Source organism: Haliotis rubra, unplaced genomic scaffold (assembly GCF_003918875.1).
Source record: "Haliotis rubra isolate DU_JTF1 unplaced genomic scaffold, ASM391887v1 Scf1059, whole genome shotgun sequence".
Taxonomy (NCBI): domain Eukaryota; kingdom Metazoa; phylum Mollusca; class Gastropoda; order Lepetellida; family Haliotidae; genus Haliotis; species Haliotis rubra.
The window spans coordinates 133,430-161,151 of NW_025764958.1; the positions used below are offsets into that span (position 1 = coordinate 133,430).

Genomic DNA, 27,722 nt, shown 5'->3' on the forward strand with positions numbered 1-27,722 from the left:
ACGTATAAAGAGTACAAAGTCAATAAGAAGTTGAAGTTAACATCTGTGGAGTGATTTGGTGTGTCATCTAGTATACCGTAGAAGTGAACATTGTCGGCGTTGATCATTTCATTGTATCATGTATTCTCGTGTCATCAGGCTGGGAAGATCACACAGACAAATAAACACGTTGACGCGCACATAATCATCGACACCATACGGCTTAATAAGTCATCAATTTCAAAGAGAGTCCCACAACTCTCACTAAGAGGTTGTTCAATCAAGATAGGTATATGCCAGGCCGCTGTAAAGAATTCAAAAGAGTTTATGGAAAATTTGGAGTAGATTTGATAATAGGACGCATTTTGGACAAAAATTTATTTGTGCCGTAGTTCCTGGATTTATTCAGCTGACTAGCCTTTGCATGTGTTTATGACGGATCCCTCCTTAACGAACATCACATCACATCACATCACATAACATCATGTCATCACTCCATGTTGGCGATTCATTGTCGTCGTGGAAATACATTATCATAATTATTCTTCCCACAGGAAACTGACATTGGATGTTGAATAATGAGTATGCCTCGTGGAAGCCGATAATGTTTTGAGACGGATGCACACAATATTAAATAGTTTGACGTTTCATGTTAAATGATACCTTCGATCATTTAATGACTACACGATCGCTGTGTCTATCTTTTCTGATCTTGAAGAAAGACATGACACTACGTGGAAATATGGTTATTTTAAAAGATTTACATGGCTTCGGATTGCGAGGCAGTTTGCGTCAATTTATAGCCAACGTTTTAAATGACAGACAAAGTCCGCGTGGGTTCTAGCCTGTCTGTTCATTACAATCAGGATCAGTGTTTTCCATAATGCAGTATTTTGTCTGTGACTATATTTAGTATCAAGATCAACAGTTTATCAAAGGTTTATATTATTGATCCTTTTTTGTTGATTATTTTAATATTTCTTGTCGCGGTAAAAATATGCATACTATTGAACGTTCCTCCTTTGTAAGGTTGCTTCTACGGCACCAGATTTCTGCTCTCCTTCAGAGCCAACCTAAGATCAGAAAGGAAGAATGTCGTGCCATCACCGAACTTTGCAACGACCCGGTCATTACCATCACGGAAGCCGACAAAGGGAAGGCAGCTGTAGTGATGGACACCCCAGGGTTCATCAGCCTAGTCAACAACGCCCTCAGTGACAGCAGCACCTATAAGATCCTTGACAGGGATCCTACGGTCAAACTAGAGCGGAAACACAAGAAACACCTCAAGACCCTAACATATGTTATATTTGGGATTACACTTACTTAGTAAAGTACAGATTCTAGTACTTTTTGGGTTGAGTCCCATCCGGGATTCGAACCCGCACCCTCAGAGTCAGGCACCTAATCGCCAGCACACAAAGTCAGACGCTTCCACTTAGGTGCCGAAATCTTTACTGACAGCCAGTGGTAAAGGAAGCAGCGAAACTACCCCTTACCCAAGAGAGTGTGTATACAAATTGAAATGTACATGTGACAGCACCTACATAGGTGAAACAGGCAGGCCTGTATGTACTTGTATAAAAGAGCACAAAGCATCGGTGAAAAACTCGGAAAATCAGCCTTATCAGAACATGTGTTCAGAAATCCATGCCATACCATCTATTGGGATGACACTGACATTTTGGCCGTCAACATCAGCAATTGGCGGAAGAGAAAATTGATGGAGGCCATCTGGATCCACCGCGACAAACCTGAAATTAACAGGGATCAGGGCGTGTCCCTACCAAATGCTTGGTGCATAGAATAATAAGCTTTCAATGTACATGTTTTCCCATGTCCCCCTTAATTGCTGTACATCCTTAGATGAATGTTTTCATATGTGTGTTTTCCTATCATCGTTTCCGTATGTGGCTTCCTATCAATCTTATCATGTATAGTATATCCTATCCTTTTAGTTGTATAAACAGTCTGAAAATCCATTGCATAAACATACCACTTAATCTCTTTGATCCCTGTACGTCTCTATCTGTAACAAACATTGTCACTAAGGTGACATAATCCACCGCCGCAAATTATCAAATCAAACTTATAAAGTAATGAAAGTTTAAGTTAAATGTCAACAAAAACATGACCAGTCAACCTCTCTTGACATCTTGCTCTTTAGGTGTTCAAAGACACACATATTTTCAAGACTGACTTTGACCTTGACATGAATGTCATAGTGTATGTCAGGCTATTTAGACATATCTTGTAAACATCCACTTTTAATTGAAATCATTGAACTATATAATGATCTTGCTTCTGGCCAATGCGACATCGTCCTCTGTTGGTTACCCAGCCATGTTAGTATTTCTGGTAACACAATGGCTGATTTAGCTGCAAAGGCAGCACTCAACTCAAATGTGACACTGCTACTCATTCCATACTCAGATTATAAAGCTACCATTAGATCTTATATCCATGATCTGATGCAGAAAAAGTGGGACACCCAAGTAGGAATCAATACATTACATCAAATAAAGCCTACTATCGGTTACACCTACTTGGGCTGTCAATCCAAATTTGAAGAGGTCATCATGCGAAACTATCGCATTGACCACACTTGCTGTACACAAGAATGTCTACTTAAAGGTGAGGATCATTCGTTTTGTATTCCTTGTGATGAGAGAATCCCAGTCAAGCATGTCCTGCTTGACTTTGTTGATTTTTCCATTACAGGGGAAAACTACTTCAGTGTTAAAACGGCCAAAGATCTTTTTAATAAAGTAAATTATCATTCAATTATTGAAGTTTTAAAAGAAATTGTTGCATAAATTATGAAATATGTTTTGTAACTAGATTAAGGTTTTATTATTGGTATTTGAGATTATACACGTGCAAATTGGCATACATGAGTAAATCTACATAGGGTGTGCAATTTGCTGGGGCGTGCAATTTGCTGTGCGTTCATACGGACTTTGAGTTCTCTAAGCAAAGTGGTAGTAAATCTTGATGATAGATCATTTCTGCCCTAGAATTGGATGGAGTAGGATGTGAGATATCAAGAAGGTATTGGCATTTCCCGGTGATACCTCAATAGTTAGATACCCCACAAGGACCAAATGCTCACCTACATTGATAATGGATTAATCATAAATATGCCTAAATGGCTTATCTCTTGCACAATAAGATCAAACTCCCATAGGTCAGCCTTGACTGTTAAAGTTTATTCCCTGTTAATTGATCTACTCACATAATATACTAAGCAGCAAAAGGAACGTCAGTTTGGAATTTTCCTTCGCATAAACGTATAACTGTAAACTTATTTAATGTTTTGATTGTATATTTTTGACAATATCTCCAACTTTATCTGAGCAAAGACATTCCTTTCCAAACTCAGAATTGAACCCAGGAAATGGTCTCAAAAACGCAACCTGACCTCGGAGATGGCACGGTGTTCTCCATGTTTTTCATGCAACTCATGCTGCACGTGCTGTTCACAATGACCAGCCCTATAAAATGCACCCCCAAACCTAGTTGAAACATTCACATTACAACGTCAGCAGGATGCCGCGACTCACTACAGCTCAGAGGAACCAGGCACTAGGAAGACTTGAAGCTGGCCACACTGCACAAGCCGTTGCCAATCACTTCCAGGTCAACGTTCGGACCATCTACAGGCTGCAGCAACGTTTCCGGGCCACCAACACGACAAATGATCGCCCCCGTACTGGCAGACCAAGGGTGACCACAAGACAAGACCACCATGCAGGCATCCGAAACAGCACGCCAGACAGTGGGAACACACGGAAGACCAATCAGTACTGATACAGTACGCCGTCTTAACAGCGGGAACCTCCATTGCCGTAGACCTTACCGTGGACCTATCCTCCCCCCACGTCATCTGCAGATGGCAGAACAAGAATATGGCGACGACGTGGCCAGCGTTACTCAGACCAATGTGTTATGGAAAAAGACTCATGGGGTCGTGCAAGCACCATGGTATGGGATGAAATAGGCCTGAACCAGAGAGTGGGTTCTGTGGTGTTCAAGAACCTTGGTCCAGGGAGAGGTGAGTGAGTGAGTTTGGTTTTACGCCGCTATTAGCAATATTCCAGAAATGGGCTTCACACAGTGTTCCCATGTGGGGAATCAAACCTGGGTCTTCGGCGTGACGAGCCAACGCTTTACCCACTAGGCTACCCCACCGCCCCTCCAGGGAGAGGAGGCGGCATCACAGCGGTGGGCTACATCGACCAAGCTCTCAGACCCCACGTCATACCACATTTCGTACGTCACCGGAACATTTTCCAGCATGATAACGCCTGGGCCCATACTGCCAGAGCTACACGGGACTTCCTACAGCAGACCGGCGTCAACCTTATGCAGTGGCCAGCCCTTAGTCCTGATTTAAACCCAGTTGAACATCTTTGGGATGAAATTCAGAGGAGTCTGAATAATGTCATACCAAGGCCGAACACAGCCGAATTATTGCGCCAGGCCTTTCTCAGAGTGTGGTTCCAGGTGCCAATAGCCTTCATCAATCGATTGGTGCACTCCATGCATAGACGCTGTGCTGCAGTTATTGCTGCTCGTGGTGGCCACACTAGATACTGAAGTCAAAGGTCTGAATGGACTGCAAACGTCCACGTGATGTCTTGAAATTGTGCTGAGTGTCAAGATATTGTACACAAAAAATGTTTTTGATCCGCTTATTACGTCCATTTCTGTAATGATTTGATTACAGTGCCTATCAGATTTTGAATTCGTACTGAACAGGGTTGCTAAACACAATACTCGTAAAGTTGCTATGCGTTCATACGACCATAGTTGCTTAGGGTAGCAAAAAATAAGCATTTATTCACCGGTAGTAAAACATTTGCATCTGGTCCAGGCCAGGAGTATTTTTGCGTGGGGTAGTAAAATTTGCATAAGTGTAATTGCGTTTATACGACCAAATATACTCACGTAAGCAAATTTACACATATGCAAGAAATACACACATGTGCAAATGTTGCGTATAAACATTGCTTTAGTGTCTGTAGCCTCAAAAGGGGTTACAGTACTATAAAATTATTGTCCTCCTGCGAGGAGACGTCAGTCCCAAAACCTTCAAGGTACCTTTCAACTTACCAGAATTTTTAAACGTAGCATTTGAGTGATTTTAAATTATGGCTTAATTGTTTTAACTTTTTAGGGTCCATGCAGGTAGCAAAGGTACTGTAAGTCCCCATGGACCCTTGTATGGTGATCTACTTTCAATTGTTGATTTTGTAATTTCCATAGTGATTTTATGATAGCGTACTTGTTTTAAATTTATATCTGTGATGCTCTAGTATTTTTACTGTCCCTCAATGACATGATTTTATGTTCTCAATTTATTGATTTTAATATTGTTCTCTTGTATTGACTTGTTCTCGTCACGATATGGCTGAAATATTGCCGATGTGACGCTAAATACTAACTCACTCACTCACTTCATGTTAAATGACACGACGTACACTAGAGCGCCTTGGCCAATGAACTAACAAAACCTATGGTCATCTGACGTTCAATAACTCATGCAAATCTCAGTAAGATGATAATAGTAAAAACAACTTATGTCATTCAGATACAAACAATTAATATTTGTGACACTTTTCTATGGAATATAATTGAGTACATTTAGGTTATGTTTTTAGGAAAGTGTAATATCGTCGTAATTTAAACACTAGAGTTGAAAATTGATCACCCATGTATGCATCTCGGAAACAGTTCGATCTGGAGATTGTGCTATGGCTTTGTTATCATTCTGTTGGGAATAGTTATTTGGAATTAAATCTCATACAGATGCATTACTTTTCCTTTTCCTGCAAAAGAACATGTGTCCATTGATAATGGTGACATTAACTTGCACCAACCTTGGCGCCGTCAAATTCCCACCTGTTTTGATATACCGGAAGTGAGAACTGTCTATTTGTGTTTGCAAATGATCATGATCCGTGTGTGGTGTCGTTGGAGGGGATTATGCTGAATGCTACTTAGCAACCAACTCCATCAACGCAGTCCATGTCAGGCTCGTAACCTTTCAGAACAGAACAGAACAGAACAGAACATTTTATTCTCTAAAAACCCACCCACGGTGGTACATGAGAATATAATGATATACAATTTAACATAAATATACAATCAAGATCAAGATTCAGCCATCCCTTGTGAAACCTTAACAACGGTACATAAGGGGCGCGGTGGGTGAGCTGGCTAAGGCGCCAGGCTAGTGAGGCAGCGAGGTTGAGGTGTCGGGATCGAGCTCACCTGTGACCGGGTGTAAAAACCTTGGACTCAACTTTGTGCGCAGACTCTTTCAACGTTGACACAACCCCTAGTGTATGCACTTAAAAGAACCACGAATCCGTTGGTATATGACCAGATGGTGGCCACATGAATACGTGCAAACCCCCATTTGCGGGTGCAGTGAACTTGGACAAAGTACTGTGACTATGTGTCCCAGTCCACCCTGCTGTGAATGGGTACCTCGTTAGGATGAGAAAGCCACAATAACTCGCCTCCCATAGGGGTATACTCCCAAGGGAGTTGAGATTGAAAATACTATGTGCCGTTGAGATTGACATCCAATGATGGAGGGAAAAAAAGTACCAGCGCCTTGAACATGCACCAGTTGCCTGGATATGTGCGCTATATAAATTTCCTATAATAATAATAATATGTGTGCAACATCGTGTGTCTTCATAGTTATCTTCATAAACAAATGATATCGCCGGAGTCGTACTATGGGCACTCGTTTATAACTACGGAAAGGAGGAAACGATTCTTGAAAAATGACTCATGTCCATTGCTTGTATGTACGGAAAGTCTTCCAGTGCATTAACGCATATCATTTATTGTACAATATGTATGTAATTTAACGACGGGAAAAATCACGGATGAAAAGCCGCTGTCTTTTCTTTAAGCATATCGATGGAAATATCAAGATTCGGTATTCTGTTGCACTGACGTTTCAGGTGGAATATCCGTATTATTTTCCTATGATGGGAAGCATCAGGAACTGGCCTCACACATGATGCTAATGATGTACATGGACAGACAGACAGACAGTTTATTCAGTAAGGAGGCCACTGGCCCATAATACATACAGATAATAGTTGATGTTTTTATCTTTCACGTGCGCATGTTTTAAGAAGCACTCATTTGTTTCTAGAATTTACAATATTGTTAACATGGTACAAAAACAAGCCGATGTTGTACCTAACATCACAACTTTCATTTTGAAACAGATTCATCATAGTGTGTACAGTGTAGGGTTCTTGTATATATTTAACAATGTATTTGACTCTTAAATCTTTATAACAACCACACACAAATATGACATGCCATTCATTTTCAATATAATCCAGACCTTTTGATTTGCAGTACATACAAAGTCTCTCTCTTAGTTCAATATTGCCATATATTCCAGTTTCTACTGCTATTTTAAAGTTGCTACATCTAAATCTTGATAAAGACATCCTTGGATACACTGGGATGTCAGAACACAAATAGTTTTCAACATTCAACAAAGACTTATATTGCTTATAATAGAAGCATTTTGAAGAACCCTGTATTGATGAATACCATGACTGTTGTAGATTATCCTTTAGTCTTTGTTTAAAAAGATAAATGAACATACCAACATTTCCAATATCTTGATAAAACCAAGCATAACCAAAGCCATACCTGAGTAATATTTGTTTAACCTTTGAAACCCATGTGGTGCATCCAGCTTCATCTAAAGATTTTAACATAATGTAACATTGACGAAGCAACCTATTTTCAGGTAAATGTATGAGACGACACCAGTATTTAATAACACGCAAGAGATAAAGATATTGGAGAGGGAGTCTGCCACACTCGCCTAACACCATACCATTAAACGTAGATATGTTTACTCTTAAATACTGTTATAGAACTTAAGTTGTACGGCCTCAATAACTTTACAATCAGTGCCCCAAATTTCTGCGCCATAGCAGAGTATAGGTGCAATAATTGAGTCAAATATTCTAAATAAATCACAGCCATCTATGTTACCAATTTTACTTTGAAAACTGAATAATGATAAAATTGCTTCGTTAGCCGGAGATGATAAACATAGTTGTGATTTTCTCCACACAATCTTGGGTGTGAAGACAATACCCAGATATCTGTTGGCCCTTATAAAGCCATTTCTCATATGATCGTAGAGGACCACCATTCCTAAATACCATTACTGTAGTCTTCTTAAGATTGACTTGCATTTCAGTTTCATTGCAAAATGTTTCTAAGACATTAATCTTCTTTTGTAAAAGGTGACACGTGTCAGCAAGTGCTGAGATATCATCAGCAAACATAAGTGCACATAGGTTGTCCATGGCTTGTGTAATAAAAACACCTTTACCACCATCATTTAACATTTTCTTGTACAGTTCATTCATAAACATAATAAATATTTGTGGACTTAATATGCACCCCTTACGGGTACCCACATTGCAGGTGAAACATGATGACAGCCCATAGTTTGTTCTTACACAGGATGAAAGTTGAGAATACATCGAGACAATAATGTTGTAATACTTGCCAGATACTCCAACATCATGAAGAGATCTTAAAAGTACACCATGTCATATTTTATCGAAGGACTTTGAAAAATCTATGAAAAGGCAATAAAACCTTCCTTTTTTCTTACATGCATATTTTTGAATAATTGCCTGTAATGCAAAAATGTGATCAGTAGTTGAGTAGTTGGCTCTGAAGCCGGATTGAGATTCACTTATTATTTGTTTAAATTCACACCATTTCTGTAGTCTTTTATTCAAAATAGACGTAAATATTTTACATGCTGTGTCAATAAGGGAAATACCTCTATAGTTGTTTGTGTCTTGGTTGCTTCCAGTTTGAAATAAAGGACAAATAAAACTGTTACCCCAACTTTTTGGAAATATGCCTTTGTGCAATATATTGGTGAAGATATTTGTCAAGTTTGGAACAATAATGTGTTTGGCAGTCTTCAAAAACTCACAAGGTATGCCATCTGGCCCTGGAGATTTGTTATTGGGAAGATTTGAAAGGCTTAATAGAACGTACATGGTACAATAGTACGTATGTGATGTACATGGTACTAATACTAAACGAACATGTCAGGAGGAGCGTTTCACACATTCGTGGCACCCAACCCTCAACACACACATTATCATCATCTCCTTGATTGCATTAAAATGGTACATAGAAAATTTAAAATGATTCTTTAAAATGACGAAAATCTCGATTTGTTTAGTAACATGTAGGATTCAGCAAACTTAGCACCGGTAGATCCCCACCCATTCCCCAACCCGAGAACTACGTTTGTAAATGTTGATGACATCACTTCCGTTGAAGCTTGTGGATCGTGGAGAGTATTATGTTGAAAACTAATTTACAACTAGCACCATCATCACAATCTCATCTATGCGCAGAACGTTTCAGCCACCACTCGTACAACCACTATAACATGTGATATGTGCGACATCTGGTGTCTCATTTTTCATGATATCTCGAAGTGTTCTCAAACTGAACTGCTCTTTGAACCAGAAGTGAGTGAGTGTGTTTTACGGCGCTTTTAGCAACATTCCTGTAATATCACGGCTGGGGACACCAAAAATGGGCTTCACACATTGTGCAAGTAGAGAATTGAACTCTGGTGTTCGGCATGATGTTTTAACCATTACGCTACCCCACCGATCCGTACCAGAAGGAAACTTGAGGTACAGTACAACATATCATACCTTTTGCTCTGTTAAGATCAAACCTTCTTCATGAAAGTGTCACGTTGTGGGTTAGCTACGTGTATATGAAAGTGTCACGTTGAGGGTTAGCTACGTGTTTAGTGCGTTCGCTCGTTTAGCTATTGAGATACCCAGACAGGAATCTCAACACTGGTAAAATGTCCGAAGCCAAGTGCTCGTCTCCTGTTATGACATTTTCCTGGAACATTGTTAAGAGTGAAGTAAATATCAAATCACACCCTAATAGAGCATAGACAAAACATATTAAACCGACACTTATAACTGAATCAGATATAAGTTTTATTCAATGAAGAGACAAACAACTGGAGGATCATATTATTCCATCGTTCTCATGTTGTTCACAATAATTATTTCACATTACCTTGATGGGCACTACATACAAAACAAAACGACCGAATAGAAGAAACTATTGAAAACATTTATATGAGTATTCCCATGGGGAATAGATGATACGTCCAAATAAGGTGAGTGAGTGAGTGAGTGAGCGATATTACATCGCTTCGGCAATATCACAGCCTTGTAGCGATAAAAACAAGGCAATCATTATAAAATATCTGTCGACAAAGGACAGTACAATAGCTGGGTATATCACTGTTATTAAATAAAACCAACATGACCATAATTATAATAAGAAGACAATAAATTCAATAATTCATTCTTCCCAATTAAAACCAGGCTATAAACCACTAACAACCAAAGTTTGACCACCTTACTCGGGATCAAGGGGACTTATGGTGTTTTTGCTTCCTACATGATTTCCCAGCAGGATTTACGCCAACCCTTTGGTTATCAGTGGCTGTAGTGTTTAAAATACTCAAGCCAATCAAAATTTTAATGAGTGACTGAGTTAAAATTTAACGTCACATCGGCAATATTGCAGCCATATCGTGACGAGAACAGATGATATCCATATTCAAATCAATAAATGTATAACATAAAAACTTGTCATCGTAGGACAGTATAACTACTAGAATATCACAGCTCTTAATTTAAAACTAGTACGCTATCATAAAAATATATCACGAGAGACAACAGTACAATATAAGAACGGGCTATAGATCCCCAGCAACTGAAGGTTGATCACCATACTAAGGACCATGGGGAGGTACAGTACCTTTGCTACCTGCATGGACCCTAGTTGGATTTACACCATCCCTTCAGTTGTTGGCGATTGTAAGTAAATTAAAATAACTGGAATACTACGTTTAAAATTCCTGGTAAGTTGAAATCGACTTTGAAAGTTTTGGGACTTACGTACCCTCTGAGGAGGACAATAATTTTACGATACTTCAACCCCCCTTTGAGGATTAAAAATGTTAAAACGCAAGACAATATTATGTACTTTGATCAACAATTGATCTATTTTTCTCCCCATAAGGCCTCAATACAACATTGTCGTAATGCTAGAATGGGATGTCCGGATAGGATGCTCCTGTGACGAAGTATCAGATCTCATGGACTCTTCTTCAACACTCTCGGTCTGTCGTTGTCTTTGTTTTACATCTCTGTTTACGAATTATTTCACAAACAAGGGCTAAGAGTGCCATGGCCACACCCACCCCTGCACCATAGAAGGCGCTCTGCAAGGTTAACATGTCGACTCTCTTTGCTTTTCTGCTTGGAGGCGCACACTGATGCTTAGGTTTCCATCGATTCCACCACAGATGCAAGAGGCCGCTTTCGTATATTCTTAATATTCTGGAAAAGGTGACAGAAAATTTACACTGCAAGAAAGTTGCACTCGTCTACTCGACACGCATGATCGAACGTTTTAAGGGGCCAATTTATCTTCGAAACAGTGAAGTGATATCCTCGCTAGTATTTATATGCGGTACGTTTATTATGGTATCATTTGATACCAACGTTGTCATCGTTAACATAGCATGGTAGGTTCAGCAACTTTAGCCGACTTGAACGTGGAATGGATATGATTTTATGATCATAATAAATAAGCTTTTAGCCACATAAAAATGAATGAACAAATACACAGAGTATCAGAACATACTTCACTCACTGTTTGGAGAAGAGTTGTGTGTATGCACTGTGTTTGGGTAGGCCAACTGCGTATTTGCTAAAATAGAAGTTGTCGTGTAACATCTGCAAATCACACCGCCGAGGGTCGTCCCACATCTCCAGAGTAGACTCTTCTGCAATGTAGACATACTGGCTCTCGACAATTCGGCGCATGTGCTCGTCTCCATCCAGACTCAACCAATCAGGTTCGTTTGCCATTATCTCGTCCACTCCATGCCATACCTTGTGATAGACGGAGATGTTGGATTCCTGAAAACATGCAATAGGTGTTGTCTATAACATTTAACAAAGGCATGACTCAACGTTTCAAGAATGTGGTGTACTTAACGTCAGCTCCTCGGGGTGATAGCACTAAAACGCACACGTGCAATACACTTTGCAAGTCAGATAGGTTCCTGGGTAGCGTGTGTCCAAGGGAAGGCGATTTTTTGTGTAAACATTGCGTTACATGCTCACGTTTCACCTTACCTTTCATTGTGTCTTGTGGTTCGTCACTGAAAATGTTCCTTTCAGACCCTAATGAATTCATCTGCTGAGACACGGCTGTGTAAATTCGATGTTACTTTACCCCACTCACTCTTGAGCTGGCATAACTGAAATATTGTCCCAAGTTACAGGCCGCTTCAGTGATCGAGTTGATATAACCTCTACGGGCGAGTGGAAAGTTTGGTTTGATGATACCAGGTTATTTTCAAACATTGTACATGTTAAAGGCGTGACTTTATGGATGTCAGCTACTTCTATATTTGAGGAACACGACGTTTTGGAATATATTCTTACTACTTCATCGTTCATTACCTGATGAAGGAGTCAGAATATACTCTGAAATGTAGTGTTCTTCAAATATAGACGTTGATGTCTTAATAGCATCTCATGTTTTGATAAGCTGTTGTTAATTCACAATTCACAAGAGGCAGCAATGGAACAAGGGCAAAGTCATGCTTCAGTGTCATGGTCTACGATAAATCCATCCAATCTAGTTGAGCTATGTTATCTTAACGGAATAAGTTATGATGTTCCAATCATTTACTGATTATGCTTGCAAATGATCCAAGGTATTGTAAAACAAGCTGTCAAATTCAACAGATAATTGGCATGAAGTTACGCAACGAATAAACGCAATGGCTTTTTGTTTATTTTTTGGAAAAATTCACCCCAAGCTCAGCTTGCATGAACAATGCCGGAATTTTCTTTATTTTATGGATGTCTGATCCATGTCGATAGAACTCAAGAAAATTTTGTTATGATATGTTTCAAGGTATTGTTAAAAATCCATCTTTGCCACGTGGACTATTAACCTTTGAGATGTAGGGAACGATGCATGTGAGTCTTTTGAAGAGAAGAATATATCGCACTCATACTGACCTGAAACAGAGTAACCAGTGCTGACCCTCCTACAAATCCCCACTTGTACGTGTCCTGCTGCACCATCTCAGCCAGGTTGGAGAATGGCGGTTTCTCTCGTCTGTCGGCAAGGAACGCAATGAGATTTCCTCTGTAGGTGGAAGCCAGTATCACTGCGAAAAGCCACCAGCAGCCGAGTACTGTACGTCCGGACCCAGTGGTCGGAATACATGCTCCTCCTAGATAATAGGGAAAGGTGTACTGTACAATCAATGCACATGTTTTAGACGCTGGTATGTCAGAGGCTTCAGATGTTCCCTGGCATAATCGGGCTGATAAGTCTCACAACAAGATCAGGAGCCTTGCCAACATTACACGCAGTCCAGATAGTGAACGGAACTTGACATTGCGTCGTCAAACACTAAAGGACGCCTGGAAGAACGTAAAAACTCGCCCATACTACAGGCGTCTGCATTTACCAGGGCGTCAGAGGGACTGTGTTTCTTGCAGCAAGGCAGGATCCGTATATCAGTCAGGAGATTGGGCTGTACCAAGAGCCGAGGCCCTAAGTTCACATCTTGGATCTCTGGATGCTAGTACGGCATTTCGTATGCGGGGTCCGCATATTCGCCACTTCTTTGCTGATTCTTACGATTCACATAAGTTTCAAAAGGGACTAAGAAGTAAATCACAAAAGATTACATTGGATTTAACATAAACAACACGGTAAGGATTGTTGGTGTCGATACTTATAAGGCTGTATAAAGACCTATTCCATAGAATTTTGAAATTATCATGACAATCTTTACATATACTGCGTCGGATCATGGATGGACCTGGATTTTGAGTCAAAACCACAAAAATGTCGAAGGCATAATAGGATGTTTGTCTTTATTGAGGGCGTGCAGCTCTGATCTCCAAAATTATTATTATGTTTATACTTGTATTCTGCCAAACGTTTGTCTTTTATATGGGATTCCGGAGTTTACGTGTGATCGATAGAAGAAAATCATTCCACAGTCATAACAAAAAGCAACGATTGGTGACTATGTAATAGGTAATTAAAGCTGATGCCCTGTCAAAAACTAAATGTCACTGCATACATAAAAGTATATTGTAAAACAGAGTTAATATAACAAGTTAAATAGAAGAGACAAACCCCTTTCCACATCCATATGAAATCTCTGTTGAAAGCGATTGTGCAATCACCACTATATTATGAGTATGTATTTCTTTCAGTAGTATTACGGTGTATCATGTTGTTTGTAAATAATCGAGTTTGGACCAGACATTCATGTGATTGTCACTGTGCGATACGATGCCAGAACATGTATTTATGCACATTTCATGTCATCTTAGAAGGTCATTGAACAATACTGATTTACCGTTTGCCACAAGAGCTCCAAAATGATTGCAGAGTATATCTTCATATCGGGTCTGCATATCTGTTGGTCTGTCCGAACGGGCTGGTGTCACTTCTTCCATGACAAAGACGAAGGCAGTGGAGAAGATAAGTGAGGCGATGATACAAACAAGAACCTCATACCGGAACAGGGAGAGAAGGGTCAACCATTTGTTGGTGTTGGGATCTTGTTTGTTGAGAATAAGCGCTGAGTGGACGTAGACGTATGGCGCTGTGAAATCCATGACTGTCGCTCTGCTCTGAGTCATAGTCATTGATGCCACAACCATGTCAACTTCCTGGAAGTACAGACATAGCAACCTTTTAAAGGGGGACTATGTTCGGTCACGTTAGAAGTTCTTGCAAGTCGTTCAGTTTTCAGTTTTTAAGTTGTTTGACTTAATGTTAGCTGTGTGTAACCTTTGGAACACTAACAATTTTAAATATGTACTAAACAATGCACGAAAATAACCAGTGTCGAATATCAATCCAAAACAACCGATTTTGAGCAAAGGACTTAATAGCCGTGAAACGTTTATAAATGGACCACCGGACACAAAATCCAACGAGACCATAGTAGATTTATTGACATGTTCAAACTATTAAATGTTTTGGATTACTACTGTTGAGTGCAGAGATTCCTCTGCTTGTCCTTACACTCGGTGATGAGACTAAGAACACTGACTGATCATGTTGGACCTCACTATCTTATCTATCGGCGCCCGTGTTCTCTACCACAATGGAGGAATGGTGTGTAAATTATTCATGTCAGCACACTGGACAGACCCTTATTGTAACTGCATATTCTTACTGTAACATACCCCATTGACAATTAACTCCGCCAGCCCCGTCCAACTGCCGTTCAGTATCCGACTCCACTCTCTGTCTTCGGGCTCCACCAAGGTGTAGCTAACAAACACTAGGATTGTTGAGTCACAACAATTTAGAAAGTAAAAATGAACATTTGTTTTGTAATGAAGTGGTAGAGTTATTGTAATGGAAGTAATTAAAACATACCACACGCCGTTATAGCACACACGTAAACTAGTGCTAAAAAGAAACTATTCTCCGCAGGATTACATAACAATTCACAAAACTTTAAAATGAAGTAATAAAACCATACTTAGCCATGCCACACACATACAGACCCATCCTTTCCGTGAACAAACGGCGAAATGGGACCACCTTGATCGAAAAATCAGAAGAATACCAGCGCTACCGCTCAACAAGTGGAACAATGTCTCCCAAAGTAATGGCAAAATGATCACGCCTAACGTCATTCTTCGTCTTCGTTTTGGCGTGTAATGAAGCCAGGGGTGATCACACTCATTATTGATTCAACATTTAATGACATTTTGCAGAAAAAAAGGCTTTATTGATTTGTGTGAAAGTTCAGACTACTACGTGTCTTTCAGTGTCAAACTGTACTTTCGACTTTGTATGAAATTAAACTTGTGTACATTTGCTGTAGAATTGCTTTTCTTTTCTTTTCAAGTTTTGTTCAAACTCTCTGTATAATTGTTTGAGCACTCGTTTTTACAACACGGACACAAAACAAACACACACAAAGATATTGCACACTGAAACCTGAAATTGAGTTGTTTCGCCAGTTCCTGCAACAACTGGATGCAAAGACCGTCGAACCTGACGGAACCATTCTCCACTTTCCTGATCACATACGGCGCCCACTATGACAATACAAAAAAGCTGTTATGAAAGACATTCGGTTATTTCATGGTTTCCTGATGAACATAAACAATTTACCATTTCCTCTCCGAAACACGTTCCCGACCATACTTTTAATGAATAATATATATATATTTTGTTATTAACAAAACAGTTAAGTAGAATTTTCATTTCAAATATCAAAACATTTCAAAACATCCCAGACCGTCAAGTGTTTGAATAAGACATCCTACAATACGGTGACGCATGTACTGAATTTGACTGTAAATGTATCCTAAATTTGGAATTGATTTGTCTTGACAGCGTTTTGAGGTGTAATTGAGAACCACTAATTATATGATTCAAGTGTTCACTGTTCAGTGTTCGTTGACGTTCATCAAGCATTTCAATGGAAAAGACAAGATTTCTACAGATTGGATCAATAAAATGGGATTTACATTTGCTGTTTGTTCTTATATTACTAGTATACTTAACAGAAAGTATTATGGAAATACTTTCATGGTTGACTGCACTGAAACTTTGTTCTCTTGAACGGAAGGGTGTCAGTTTCTTGTGGTTATCAGAGAGTGGATGAGGCGCTCGTAAAATCGGAAATGCTTTTGAGACCATTTTGCAACCATTTTAAAGTTAACTCCCCTGGTTCTCGACAAGCACAACAGATTTGATCGTTTCGCTATGTGAAATTTGCTACATACTTGCCGCACCTATACAGGAGCGACAAGAGGGCGTATTAGTAATATTTCATTCTTCATTTGCTACTGTTATATATATCTAGTTATCATCAGTAATTATTTTTCGAGTGGTGATTTATAAAATGAAACATAAAAATGTGGGTCCGTGATCCCTTTGTTTTTCCATTGTTAACACGTAAACAGCTTTCGAACATTTAAAATTGTCCACGTTTTTCGCGGTAAACACTGGTTAAAAAGTGATCATTATGATAGACATATTTGTTTAAGAACATATTCTTTACATGAGACATTCTATTGTCCGTTTTTGAAATGATACTAAGAATAGTGGGTCTGGATATTCTATTACCAACACGTACAGCGTTGATCAGAAACAATAATAACAATGAGCAATGGTGTCCGACAAGCCAAACATCATGGCACTCTGCTCGGGATACATTTCCACGTGTCGCTCGTTAGCCAGATTAAAACAAACCGATTGTAAAGCTCTGTTTCCTATGAAATGAGAGAAATTGACATAGATACCTACATTGACATACGGTAGTGTATCACATGATCATGATGTCTTTAGAACAAATTCCTAAATTATCTCTGCTTGGGAATTAAAGTTTTTGAATCATTTAGAATCAACTAGAACCCATCAAGAAAGCTATGAATTTTTCATATAATATGCTTTACATATGTGTCCTTTAAACAATTATGAAATACATTGAATTATAAATAACTATAAATTATATAAATTACCATCCACCCATCCATCCACCCATCCATCATAGTAACTTGCACACTACTGTTTATTTTTTATACTGTTCCCAATTATTTTGAAAAAGCAATGTACTTCATATACGTCTCGAGCTTATTCATCAATCACCATTCTTCAGTTTATGCCTGGCCTTAAGGCCTGGTTTAAAGCAAACTAATTCAGTCTTAGATATTTGTCGCTGAAAAGCGTAAAAGAGACATAGATTCAATGCATCCAGTCCTGACGCATATATGAATATATCAATGCATTAGGTACTATCGAACAGAATGTAAGTGTATGTAAGGCGAAGCACGGAAAATCAATAGCCTTCTCAATACTTATAAATAAGGACAAAGTTAAAAATTATGAAGTGCAGTTTAAAGACCTCCAGAGTCCCGACAATAAACGTTCTGTTCTGAAATCCATATTCGCTGCCGTGATAGAGCTGCTGCTTGACTTCCAGAGCACCATCTCTCCCAATATTGCCAATGGTTTCAACATCTTTTCCAGCGTGGCTTGGTCTGAGAACTTGAAGTTTGGCTTGAATGGAAGATTCGTTTATGGATGCAATCTGCAAAAGTAAATGGCGTCCATTGGTGTGGAATCCACGAGTGGGATTTGTAGACCGTTTTCAGATATTATTATTATTATATGATATTTATATAGCGCACATATCCAGGCAACTAGTGCTTGCTCAAGGCGCTGAATCATAATGCTAATTTTTGCGCCTAGACTCCAACGCGATGCTGTTCTCTGGCGTTACATTATTACCCTGAAGGAATTGTACTTTCAAAGCTGCTACTAAGCGCTAAGCGCTCCCGTATAGGTCCGTACATCCGCTTTTCAGATACCCATTTTAAACAGCTGGGTGGACTGAGTGCAATGTAGACGAAGTGCCTTGCCCAGGGACACAACACAGTATGAGACCCAGGTCACAAATGTTGGTGTCTCCACCGGGATTCCAACCCGGGCCTTTGGCGTGAGAGGCCAGCATGCTAACCACTAGACCACTGTGCTCCACATTAACACATGAATACATAGATATGGCCAGTGTATTGGCAAACCAGTGAAGCCTTCTGACACGGAAGACAGACAGTATAATTTCATTAGCTGACCAATGCGGGTTTACTACGTAGTATTGTTGTTCAATTGTTGGCTACATAGTAAGAACAGTAATAGCCTACCGACGGGGCTTTACTCCCTATTCAAAATTTGTTCCTATAAGTTGAGGGGCAAACAAAGTAGATCTTTTTATGCAATGGAAAAAAATTAATGGTTGTTAAATTTGATTATGTCATCCCTGCAACAGTGTGTAAAGAGTAATTTGTGGCTTAGTAATTTTGTCAAAAATGCCTTCATAACAACGTATGGTATGAATTTACAACTTATTTAATATTTACAACACGACGTTTTGGCGCTACTTCTTACCCCTTTATCAGGTGAATGACAGAATATGGTTACGAGCAAAATATATAGAATGTACAGAGTTCTGAGAATGTTGAGATGTACAGAGTTGGAAGATATTAAGTGGTATGTTTATGCAATGGATGTACAGAGGGTTATACTACTAAAAGGGTAGGATATACAGGATAGGATTGATTTGAAGCCACTATTTTGCTCGTAACCATATTTTGTCAAGTTTCTGATTTTAATCTTTGATATCGAAATATCACGGCGGGGGACACCACAAATGGGTCATGTGGGGAATCGAACCCGGGTCTTCGGCGAAGTTCTAAAAATACAATAACCATTAGGCTACATCACCGCCCCAGTTACCAATAAACGTAAATTACTTGGGTGTTTATGGGTACCTTACTTCAAACCAGTGGTGCAAGTTTAATACTGTTCACTGGTTGCTGAAAAAGAGTGCTGAGTGCTGATAAACTGTTCATTCACATGTTGTAGTTTTGGAAAATATATACTTTTTCTTGGACTGATGTGATTTTATTTTTCTACACTATCCCTTCTGAATTGCGCTGTTTCGTTGAGAATGACCGATAAAAGCATATCATAGCATTCTATTTCTTCTTCGTTTGCTAATGGTTCATTTATACACAGGATATCATAAACTAAAGAAATTTCATTTAAAATCAAACATGATAAAATCTTCCAAGGCAGTTATGATAAAATTACCTCCTGAGAAGCATGGTTAAAAATTTATTTCTCTTAACGAATGGAGTTCTACAATGTAGTCACATTATCAAACAAATGGTTTTTACACCAATGTTAGGCAACACAACGGTATTAGTAACCGACGGGCAGATATATGATTTTACAAATCTCAGGTAATTTGTAGTAGAGCATTTAATTGAGAGTCAGCAAGAAATGAGATTTAATCATTCTGAACAATGTCACACAACGAGACTACTTGAACCCCATCAACAGTTATGTTTTGGCTTTAGATATTGAAAACAGATACCTTCTGTATCCATCCCGGACTGTCAACCGCCTGCTCTGTCATATTATTCCTTGATAAGTTTGATAGCGTCTTCATGATAACCTCCAGGTTCTGTAAACACGACATCATTCCAAATGCATCATCAATACAACTACAGATAACGTAATGATCCACAGACACATCCTTATTCTTTTAGCACGGGGTAATTTTATAATTTCCTAAAGGCTGTTTCAATTCTTTGCAGATTTACAGAGACTTCCAGCCCTAATGTTTAGTCTTTTCCTGTATAAGATAAACACAAGACCAACATGTGCTTACCAGTGGTGAAAAATACCTCGAACACGGCATGAACTCCAGAAACACAACACCATCAGTTTTGAATGCCTCACGACTGCGTGCAATGCCCATGACACTTCCGGTTGAAGGTACCATTAGCCATTGAGAGACCGCAGTTGAACTCGTCACTGACATGTTTGATTCAAGCCAGCGAGCCTGACAATAAAATACATGCACGTCGTACATCCCACACTTCACTAATCTTCTTTATATGCCTATTTCCATTGTCTTTTATCATTTTAACAAACATATTATGCCATTACATAGAAATTTAGATTCCACACAGCAGACTCTTAGCTTCAGTCATTGGCATTATAGACTGTTGACCCCGACAAGGTATTTTGTGCATTTGTTCGGTACGCATTATGTTAATGTTTTGCCAAACTGCAAGTGACATATTGTTGGGAAACAGCTTGCACTAAGTACATCTTCGGCAAACTGTCGATGTTACGATCATAGAAAACATGTCGTAGTGTTATACGTATTGTTATTATACACAGATGAAGTGGAAACTACGTCTATCAAGCAAAAAGCAACGTTGCTGAAATCGGAAGCACTACCTGATTGATGAGTTTCTCTATACAGTGGGAGGGAATCATCACAAGAAAGTTGAGATCCTCCTCCGGAAGAAGCTGGTAGATACTGGCCAGGTCAATACTTTCAAGTGGATTGGTGGGATCATCTATCATATACAGCAGTAACTTGATCGAAACCAGTCTGCCTCCAGATAGTGCAGTGAAAACTGTAAATACCGTCATTCCAAAGTATTTTATGAGATATAACTTTATACGCTGAGATCTCACTAATTTTCTGGTGGTATGTTCGATTAGTTATAAATATGGCCGGGTTTTCAAGAGATGTCATTTCGATTTTGGAGTTTTCATTGTACATTTATTAATGTAGAGCTTCTGACAAAAAGAGGGTGTGTCACTGAAGACGATTGCATAGAGTGAATGTCGTACTAAAGCATCCAAATATATCAATAACTGTCGTCTTAACTTTGACGGTTCTCATTCGTTATACAGTTGAGTTGAGTTCACATCGGCAGTATTCCAGCTATACAGTGCCGAGACCAAGTCTGCCTTCATACACAGTTTAGGTACAAAGTCCAAATGAGTTTTGTTTAAACGTACACATTCATGACATTATTTTTTACAAGCAATCCGTCATTCACATAACACAGTTACAATTCGTTATATCATGATATATGAACTTGCATACATTTCTAATTGACTATTATCTCAGAAATTGTACTCACGTTCATGATTTACCGTGGTGTCAGAAATTGTTTACTATATCAGTAATCTACCTCCATAGTCCAAATGAGTTTCTTGATAATTATATTCATTACATTATTATTTACAAGCAATTCGTCCTTCACTTTACACAGCTGTGAACTTGCATACTAAGTTGTATGTTGTCTCCGAAATTGTGTTCATGTTCATGATTGACAGTGGTGTCAGTATCTGCCTCCATAGTACATCCTTCATAGTGGTAACTCATCTCTATGTGTTGTGGTATTCCAAAGTGTATAGTGTATGCATATTGATAACTGACTGTTGTAAAATGAGTTGCATATGTGGAAGTCATGAGACTATTATTTATCAGACCATGCTTTTTAATTGCTGTCATCAGGGTTTTGTATACCATGGAGTGCGCTATTGCCTACCTTGATAAGATGAAGTAAAAACAACGAACGTCTTCCACTTTACATGGTTGAGCATTGAGGTGATGCCTCTCATGACGTCTTCCATGGAATCGGGTCTGATGAGGGCATCAAAGAAGGATTGCTTTGTGCTCGTGACGTTGAAAACTGACTTCATGTATATTGCATGGTCTGAGAGGAACATGGGGCAGATCACAGAACAGAGGCTAACGTTGAGATCGTCCCTGCAGGAGGAGTGACTGAAGTGACGCTGACAGGAAGAGGGCGATGCCAGGATCCCCATATCTCCATGTACCGATCTCACTGAAAGTTGAAACAGCATTGCTGGAAGTTTGACACAAGAAAGAATGTACAAACATAACCAGTATATACTTTTCAGAAGCATTTCTAAACTTGCTTGAATCGTACATTATTGTAATCACAAATAATTGACAATTTCCGGCTGTATTATAAGCATGTGAAAAATAGACCTGTCATTATGAGTTCTAACCTAAAAGGAGAAAATGACACCTGTCACTGATAGATATAAAGTGTCAACGCTTCGATTTTCGTTTTTCGCTTCCAGTTTCGATTTTCTGTAGAAATATATTCATTGGACAAAAAAGTGGAAAAAACCCTGATCAAAATGACGTGAACAGACCACAAAATGAAGGTATAAGCACAAGGTGTTCACGAATAGCATTAGCGTGTCCTGCTTTTTTGGTAAAACGAATGGTTCTTCTCTCTGACAGGGGTCTGCAGTCGCGATGAAATAACTGTTTATTTCATTGATTAATAGTGTTATGTAGTTTATAGAATCCAGTAAAATAGAGTTTTTTGACAACCTACATTTTTTAGACTTTGGTGTTTGATCAGAGCGTGAACCCGACACGCGCACAATTTGCAGGAAGAAAATAAATGTTTGTTTTTGCCTTACGCCGTACAGCAGCGCGGTATGTAAGCCCGTTAACATAGTATACTGAAAGTCCATTTGCTGATATTTATCAGAATCTAAGTATTGATCTGTAAAATATATATTACATCTGCCAGTGTATGGAAGAAATATTACCTGTCCTCCACGCAGCAAATTGCTCCTCAGCAGAGACCAGCCAAATGGTCACCATTAACTCATTATTGACTGAGTCATTTCTATGGCACACAACAGGATGTGGGCATTTCTCATAAGCCTTGGTGTTCAGCAAGATATCTGGTGAGAAAAACATCTGATTACATGATTGAAACCGGTAGTCTTTGACCGTTTACTCGTTAAATCGTTTGAAGTTTTTTTTAAAGTTTTCATAATGTTGTACCTGTTATCCTTTCTTCACATTTCCCAACATTGTAACTTTGTGCAATTAGAATTAACCCCCAATATCCATCAATAGCAGAAGCATGGTATTTGCATATTAAAATCTATGCAGCAAAGAGGGTTGTGGCGATCATGAATTATACTGTTTGTACTAATGCTGGATAGATAGATCGACAAATAGACAGATAGGTTAAGGGAAGAACAAGGGTGGTCAGATCTATTGCCTTGCATTGTTCTTCATGTAAGGGTGACATTATGCTGAATTTTCTGTTCCGTCCAATCAAGAACACGAAAAGAATATGAAAGGACGGGTAGAGTATGTGTTGCTTTAAAATTATTACGAGCTATATTTGTACTACATTTGTACTCTGCCCGAAGTGTATCATATGTGACATGGGGATTCAGGGGTTTGCCTCTAACCTTAACATTCTTGATAGCCAATAGTATCTAATAATCATGATGGCATTTGAGAACAGTGCTTTCAGATTTAACTGTCAATTGCAATAATTGCAAATACACAATATGTGTGAATATATTTACTTATACAATATAATATCATAGGGATATATATGATTATACAATATAACAACAGTACTCACCCAGAGACAGTGTCCAAACATGCGAGGATGTGTACACTATAAAGATGAACAACTGCAAGGTACAAATTCCATACATCATACGTCCGTTTCACAGGCTGTGTGTGTCTGGAAGAAGTCTGATGATGACTGTAGCATATGATTTAGTGCACATGCCTAATCAACATCCCAGGTGAAGAGTGGCGTGATCAATATTCAACTCCAGCTGTCATTTCTGTTGCTATTATTTACCCTGTATAGGAATATCAGAGCCGGTTATAAAGAATGTCAGTAAATACGCTATTCAAGCAAGGAAGTAGAGACCCTGCCAGTTCCACACACGTACACGCTTATACAGATAGCCATTGGTTTTCATGTAAATCGATGTGCAGCTAATGGAAGCGTACTCTATAGTTCAGAGTGTCATCACCGGTTATCTTACACGTAGAAAGAGCGCTAAGCCAATCAGCAAGTTGACGTTCTTTGCGTGATTCGTGTGTCCTTTAGTATACCATGAAGTGAACACTGCTGACGTTAATCATCGCATTGTATCACATACACTCATGTCATCAGGTTGGGAAGATCACACATACAAATCAATGTTGAAGCTTAGATATTCATCGACACCATGCGACTTACTAAGTCAGTCAATTTCAAAGAAAGTCAGACAACTCTTACTTAGAAGGGAGGTCTGAATGAGTGAGTTTAGTTTTACGCCGCTTTTAGTAATATTCAAACACTATCACGGCGGGGTACACCAGAAATGGGCTTCACAAATTTTTCCCATGTGGGGATTCGAACCCGGGCCAACGCTTTAACCACCTCAAGCCTCGGAATAAGCCATCGACGTCAGCTGAATTGGGACATGCGTTGGTTCAATACTACATGGAACAACATTCAAGCCTTATTCAATCGCTTAGTGTTGTCTACGCATCGTCGTTGTGAGAAGGTTAATGGTCACACGATTTATCCTACCGGGTACCCATTTTTCGGCTGGGTGAACAGAGGATGCTTTTGAACAAACTCACTTGTGAGACCACATGTATTACACGCGCTTCGTTGTGTGGCTGGACGTAAGTCCTAGAAAATCTCAGGAGCCAAGCTGCCAAAACACGGTCACCTCTCCGAGAACTCTCTGCGAATTAACGTTGCTTAACTTCGCTACACCACCACCATGCTATATAAAAACCTTTTTTGCATTAGAAAGAGGCGTAACATCAAACAATGCACATTTACTTTATCCAGTATTATATAATGAGTGGGAAGAATCATCAATTGGAACAAGCAAATGCCTTTTGGCGTTAGGAACAGCATTTTAAACATTAGTGACCATTTCCCCATTATAACGATTCCAACAGTACCATACACACACCCGATCTGTGATAAGATTAATAGCCTCAGGATTTCTCAAGAAAAGAAATATGCTTGCGATAAGCAATTTGCTCTGTCAGCATGGCGATTCTACATCTTATCAAAATGGTAGGCGGTGAGTGAGACCAGTGTGTATAGCGTTCACTTGTATTGACGCTAAGATACCCTGTCAGGAGTCTCTACATAAGTGCGAATTATCAGATCACATATGGAGTCTTCTTCAACACTCTCAGACTTTCTTTGCTGATTTGTTTACATCTCTGTTTATGAATTATTTCACAAACAAGGATTACGACCGCCATGGCCACACCCAACCCTACACCATAGAAGGCGCTCTGCAAGGTTAATATGTCAACTCTCTTTGCCTTGTTACCTGGAGGCGCACTCTGATGTTTGGGTTTCCATCGATCCCACCACAGATGCAGGAGGCCGCTTTCGTATATTCTCAGCAATCTGGAAACGGGGATAGAAGTTTACATCGTAAGATATTTACTCTTTTACTCGTCATGCATGCGCAAACGGCTGATGGGGTTAATTTATGATCGAAACAGTAAACTGATACCAATACCTTTACTTGAGTTTAGAGTACGATGGTCCCTAGTATGGTGATCTACCTTCGGTTGCTGGTGATCTATAGCCCGTTTTTCTATATATTGTATTGTCCTAATTTGAAATCCAGTTTTAGAGATAGAGACTAGTTTTATTTCTTGAGTCTGTGATATTCTAGTTGGTTTTACTGTCCTTCGTTGACAGGCTTTTAGTGATTTACGTGTATTTATGATGAAGTTAAAAACTTGTTGTAGTCACGATATGGCTGAAATATTGCCGATGTGACTTTAAATGTTAACTCACTCATTCACTCTAATCAAGGCGTGGTAGATCAACAATAAATGCACTCAAATCATGAATCATTCACAAAATATAGTACAGTGGAATTGTAGAGGACTCCTTTTAATGAATTGCAGCTATCCCAGCAAAAATAACTTGGTTTCCGCAATGCAGAAACCTGTTGGAAAGTGGAATGAAACTTAAATTTCCACCTAGAATCCAGTGAGTTTCCGTTCTTTTACATTGAGCTTAAAACTTACAATTACCCACTTTCTAAGTGTTTCCGCAGGGTGTCCGTTACCTAAACTCCAACAGGTTTCCGTTGAGTTTCAGTTATTAAGACTCCAATACGTTTCAGTTACCAACAATCCGACATAGTTTCCGCATAGTTTCAGTTGCCAGTTTTAGTTTCAGGTTCACAGGTTTTCATGTGCCTTTTTATTGAGCAAATTATAAACTCTCTTTTCGTGGATGATTTTAATATTTCAGGTCGTGGTAAAAATATGCGAACCATTGAGATGCAGTTACAAATCTGTCTCAACATTTAACCTTTCTTAAAAGCAAAATGCCTGAAGGCACTCGATTTGTTGAAAGTCGTGTAAAATGCAAAGTAGGGAGGAGACCAAACTACCCTCCTTCACTTATATAGATCACTGGTCAGATCTACGCTTGATTACGGCTCTATCGTACATGATGGGACCTCTACAAGCAACCTACAACTACTTGATTCTGTCCACCACCAAGGTCTAAGACTTTGTCTTGGATCTTTCATAACCTCTCCTATTGACAGTATTTACGTCGAGGCTGATAAGCCATCTTTAAAACATCTATGTATTAAACTATCTTTACAATATATCACAAAACTATATTCTCATGAGACAAACCCTGCTAATAATTCTGTTTTCGATCCTCTTTATGACGATCTGTGGAAAGAAAAATAATTTCGTATTCCGCCTCTTGGAATAAGAATAAAACCTTTCATATCTGCTGCCGGCATTCAGTTAGAAAATATATCTAACTGAGATTATGATGATCTGCGAGTGCGGCGCTACTTAAACAACACTAAACATTGTAATGGTCTGCCTCCGGGCTGGGGGTTGAAGAAGTGTAAAAACATTATTCCGCTAAGACCACGTCATTCAAAGTACATGTATGTCTTCCTCAATTTTAAGAACACACTTGTAGTTTTAACCCCCCTCGAATTTTTTCAACAAAACTTACACTGTTCAAAACCATTCGCGCCATCACAGAGCAACCATAAGAGCACCACCAACACTCAAAAGTGTACAGAGCTACCCACAATATACCAGGCTGTTTCTTCACCACAATCAACAATATACACACCTACCCACATTACATCAGACTGTTTCTTCACCACAATCAACAATATACACACCTACCCACATTACACCAGGCTGTTTCTTCACCACAATCAACAATATACACACCTACCCACAATACACCAGACTGTTTCTTCACCACAATCAACAATATACACAACTACCCACAATACACCAGGCTGTTTCTTCACCACAATCAACAATATACACACCTACCCACAATATACCAGGCTGTTTCTTCACCACAATCAACAATATACACACCTAC

General features: G+C 39.1%; 1 protein-coding gene across 1 annotated transcript; it reads right to left on the bottom strand.

The window, feature by feature from the left end:
• Positions 1 to 1,015: 1,015 nt before the first annotated feature.
• LOC124277243 (glutamate receptor ionotropic, kainate glr-3-like) lies at positions 1,016 to 21,075 on the bottom strand. The gene is made up of 9 exons (XM_046712897.1): positions 20,947 to 21,075; positions 20,072 to 20,161; positions 18,038 to 18,223; positions 16,123 to 16,223; positions 15,357 to 15,444; positions 14,519 to 14,834; positions 13,155 to 13,372; positions 11,770 to 12,038; positions 1,016 to 1,142 (listed from the first exon to the last, which is right to left on the bottom strand). Exons 1-9 carry the CDS (start codon positions 21,073 to 21,075, stop codon positions 1,016 to 1,018), a joined length of 1,524 nt encoding a protein of 507 aa, XP_046568853.1.
• Positions 21,076 to 27,722: the final 6,647 nt, after the last annotated feature.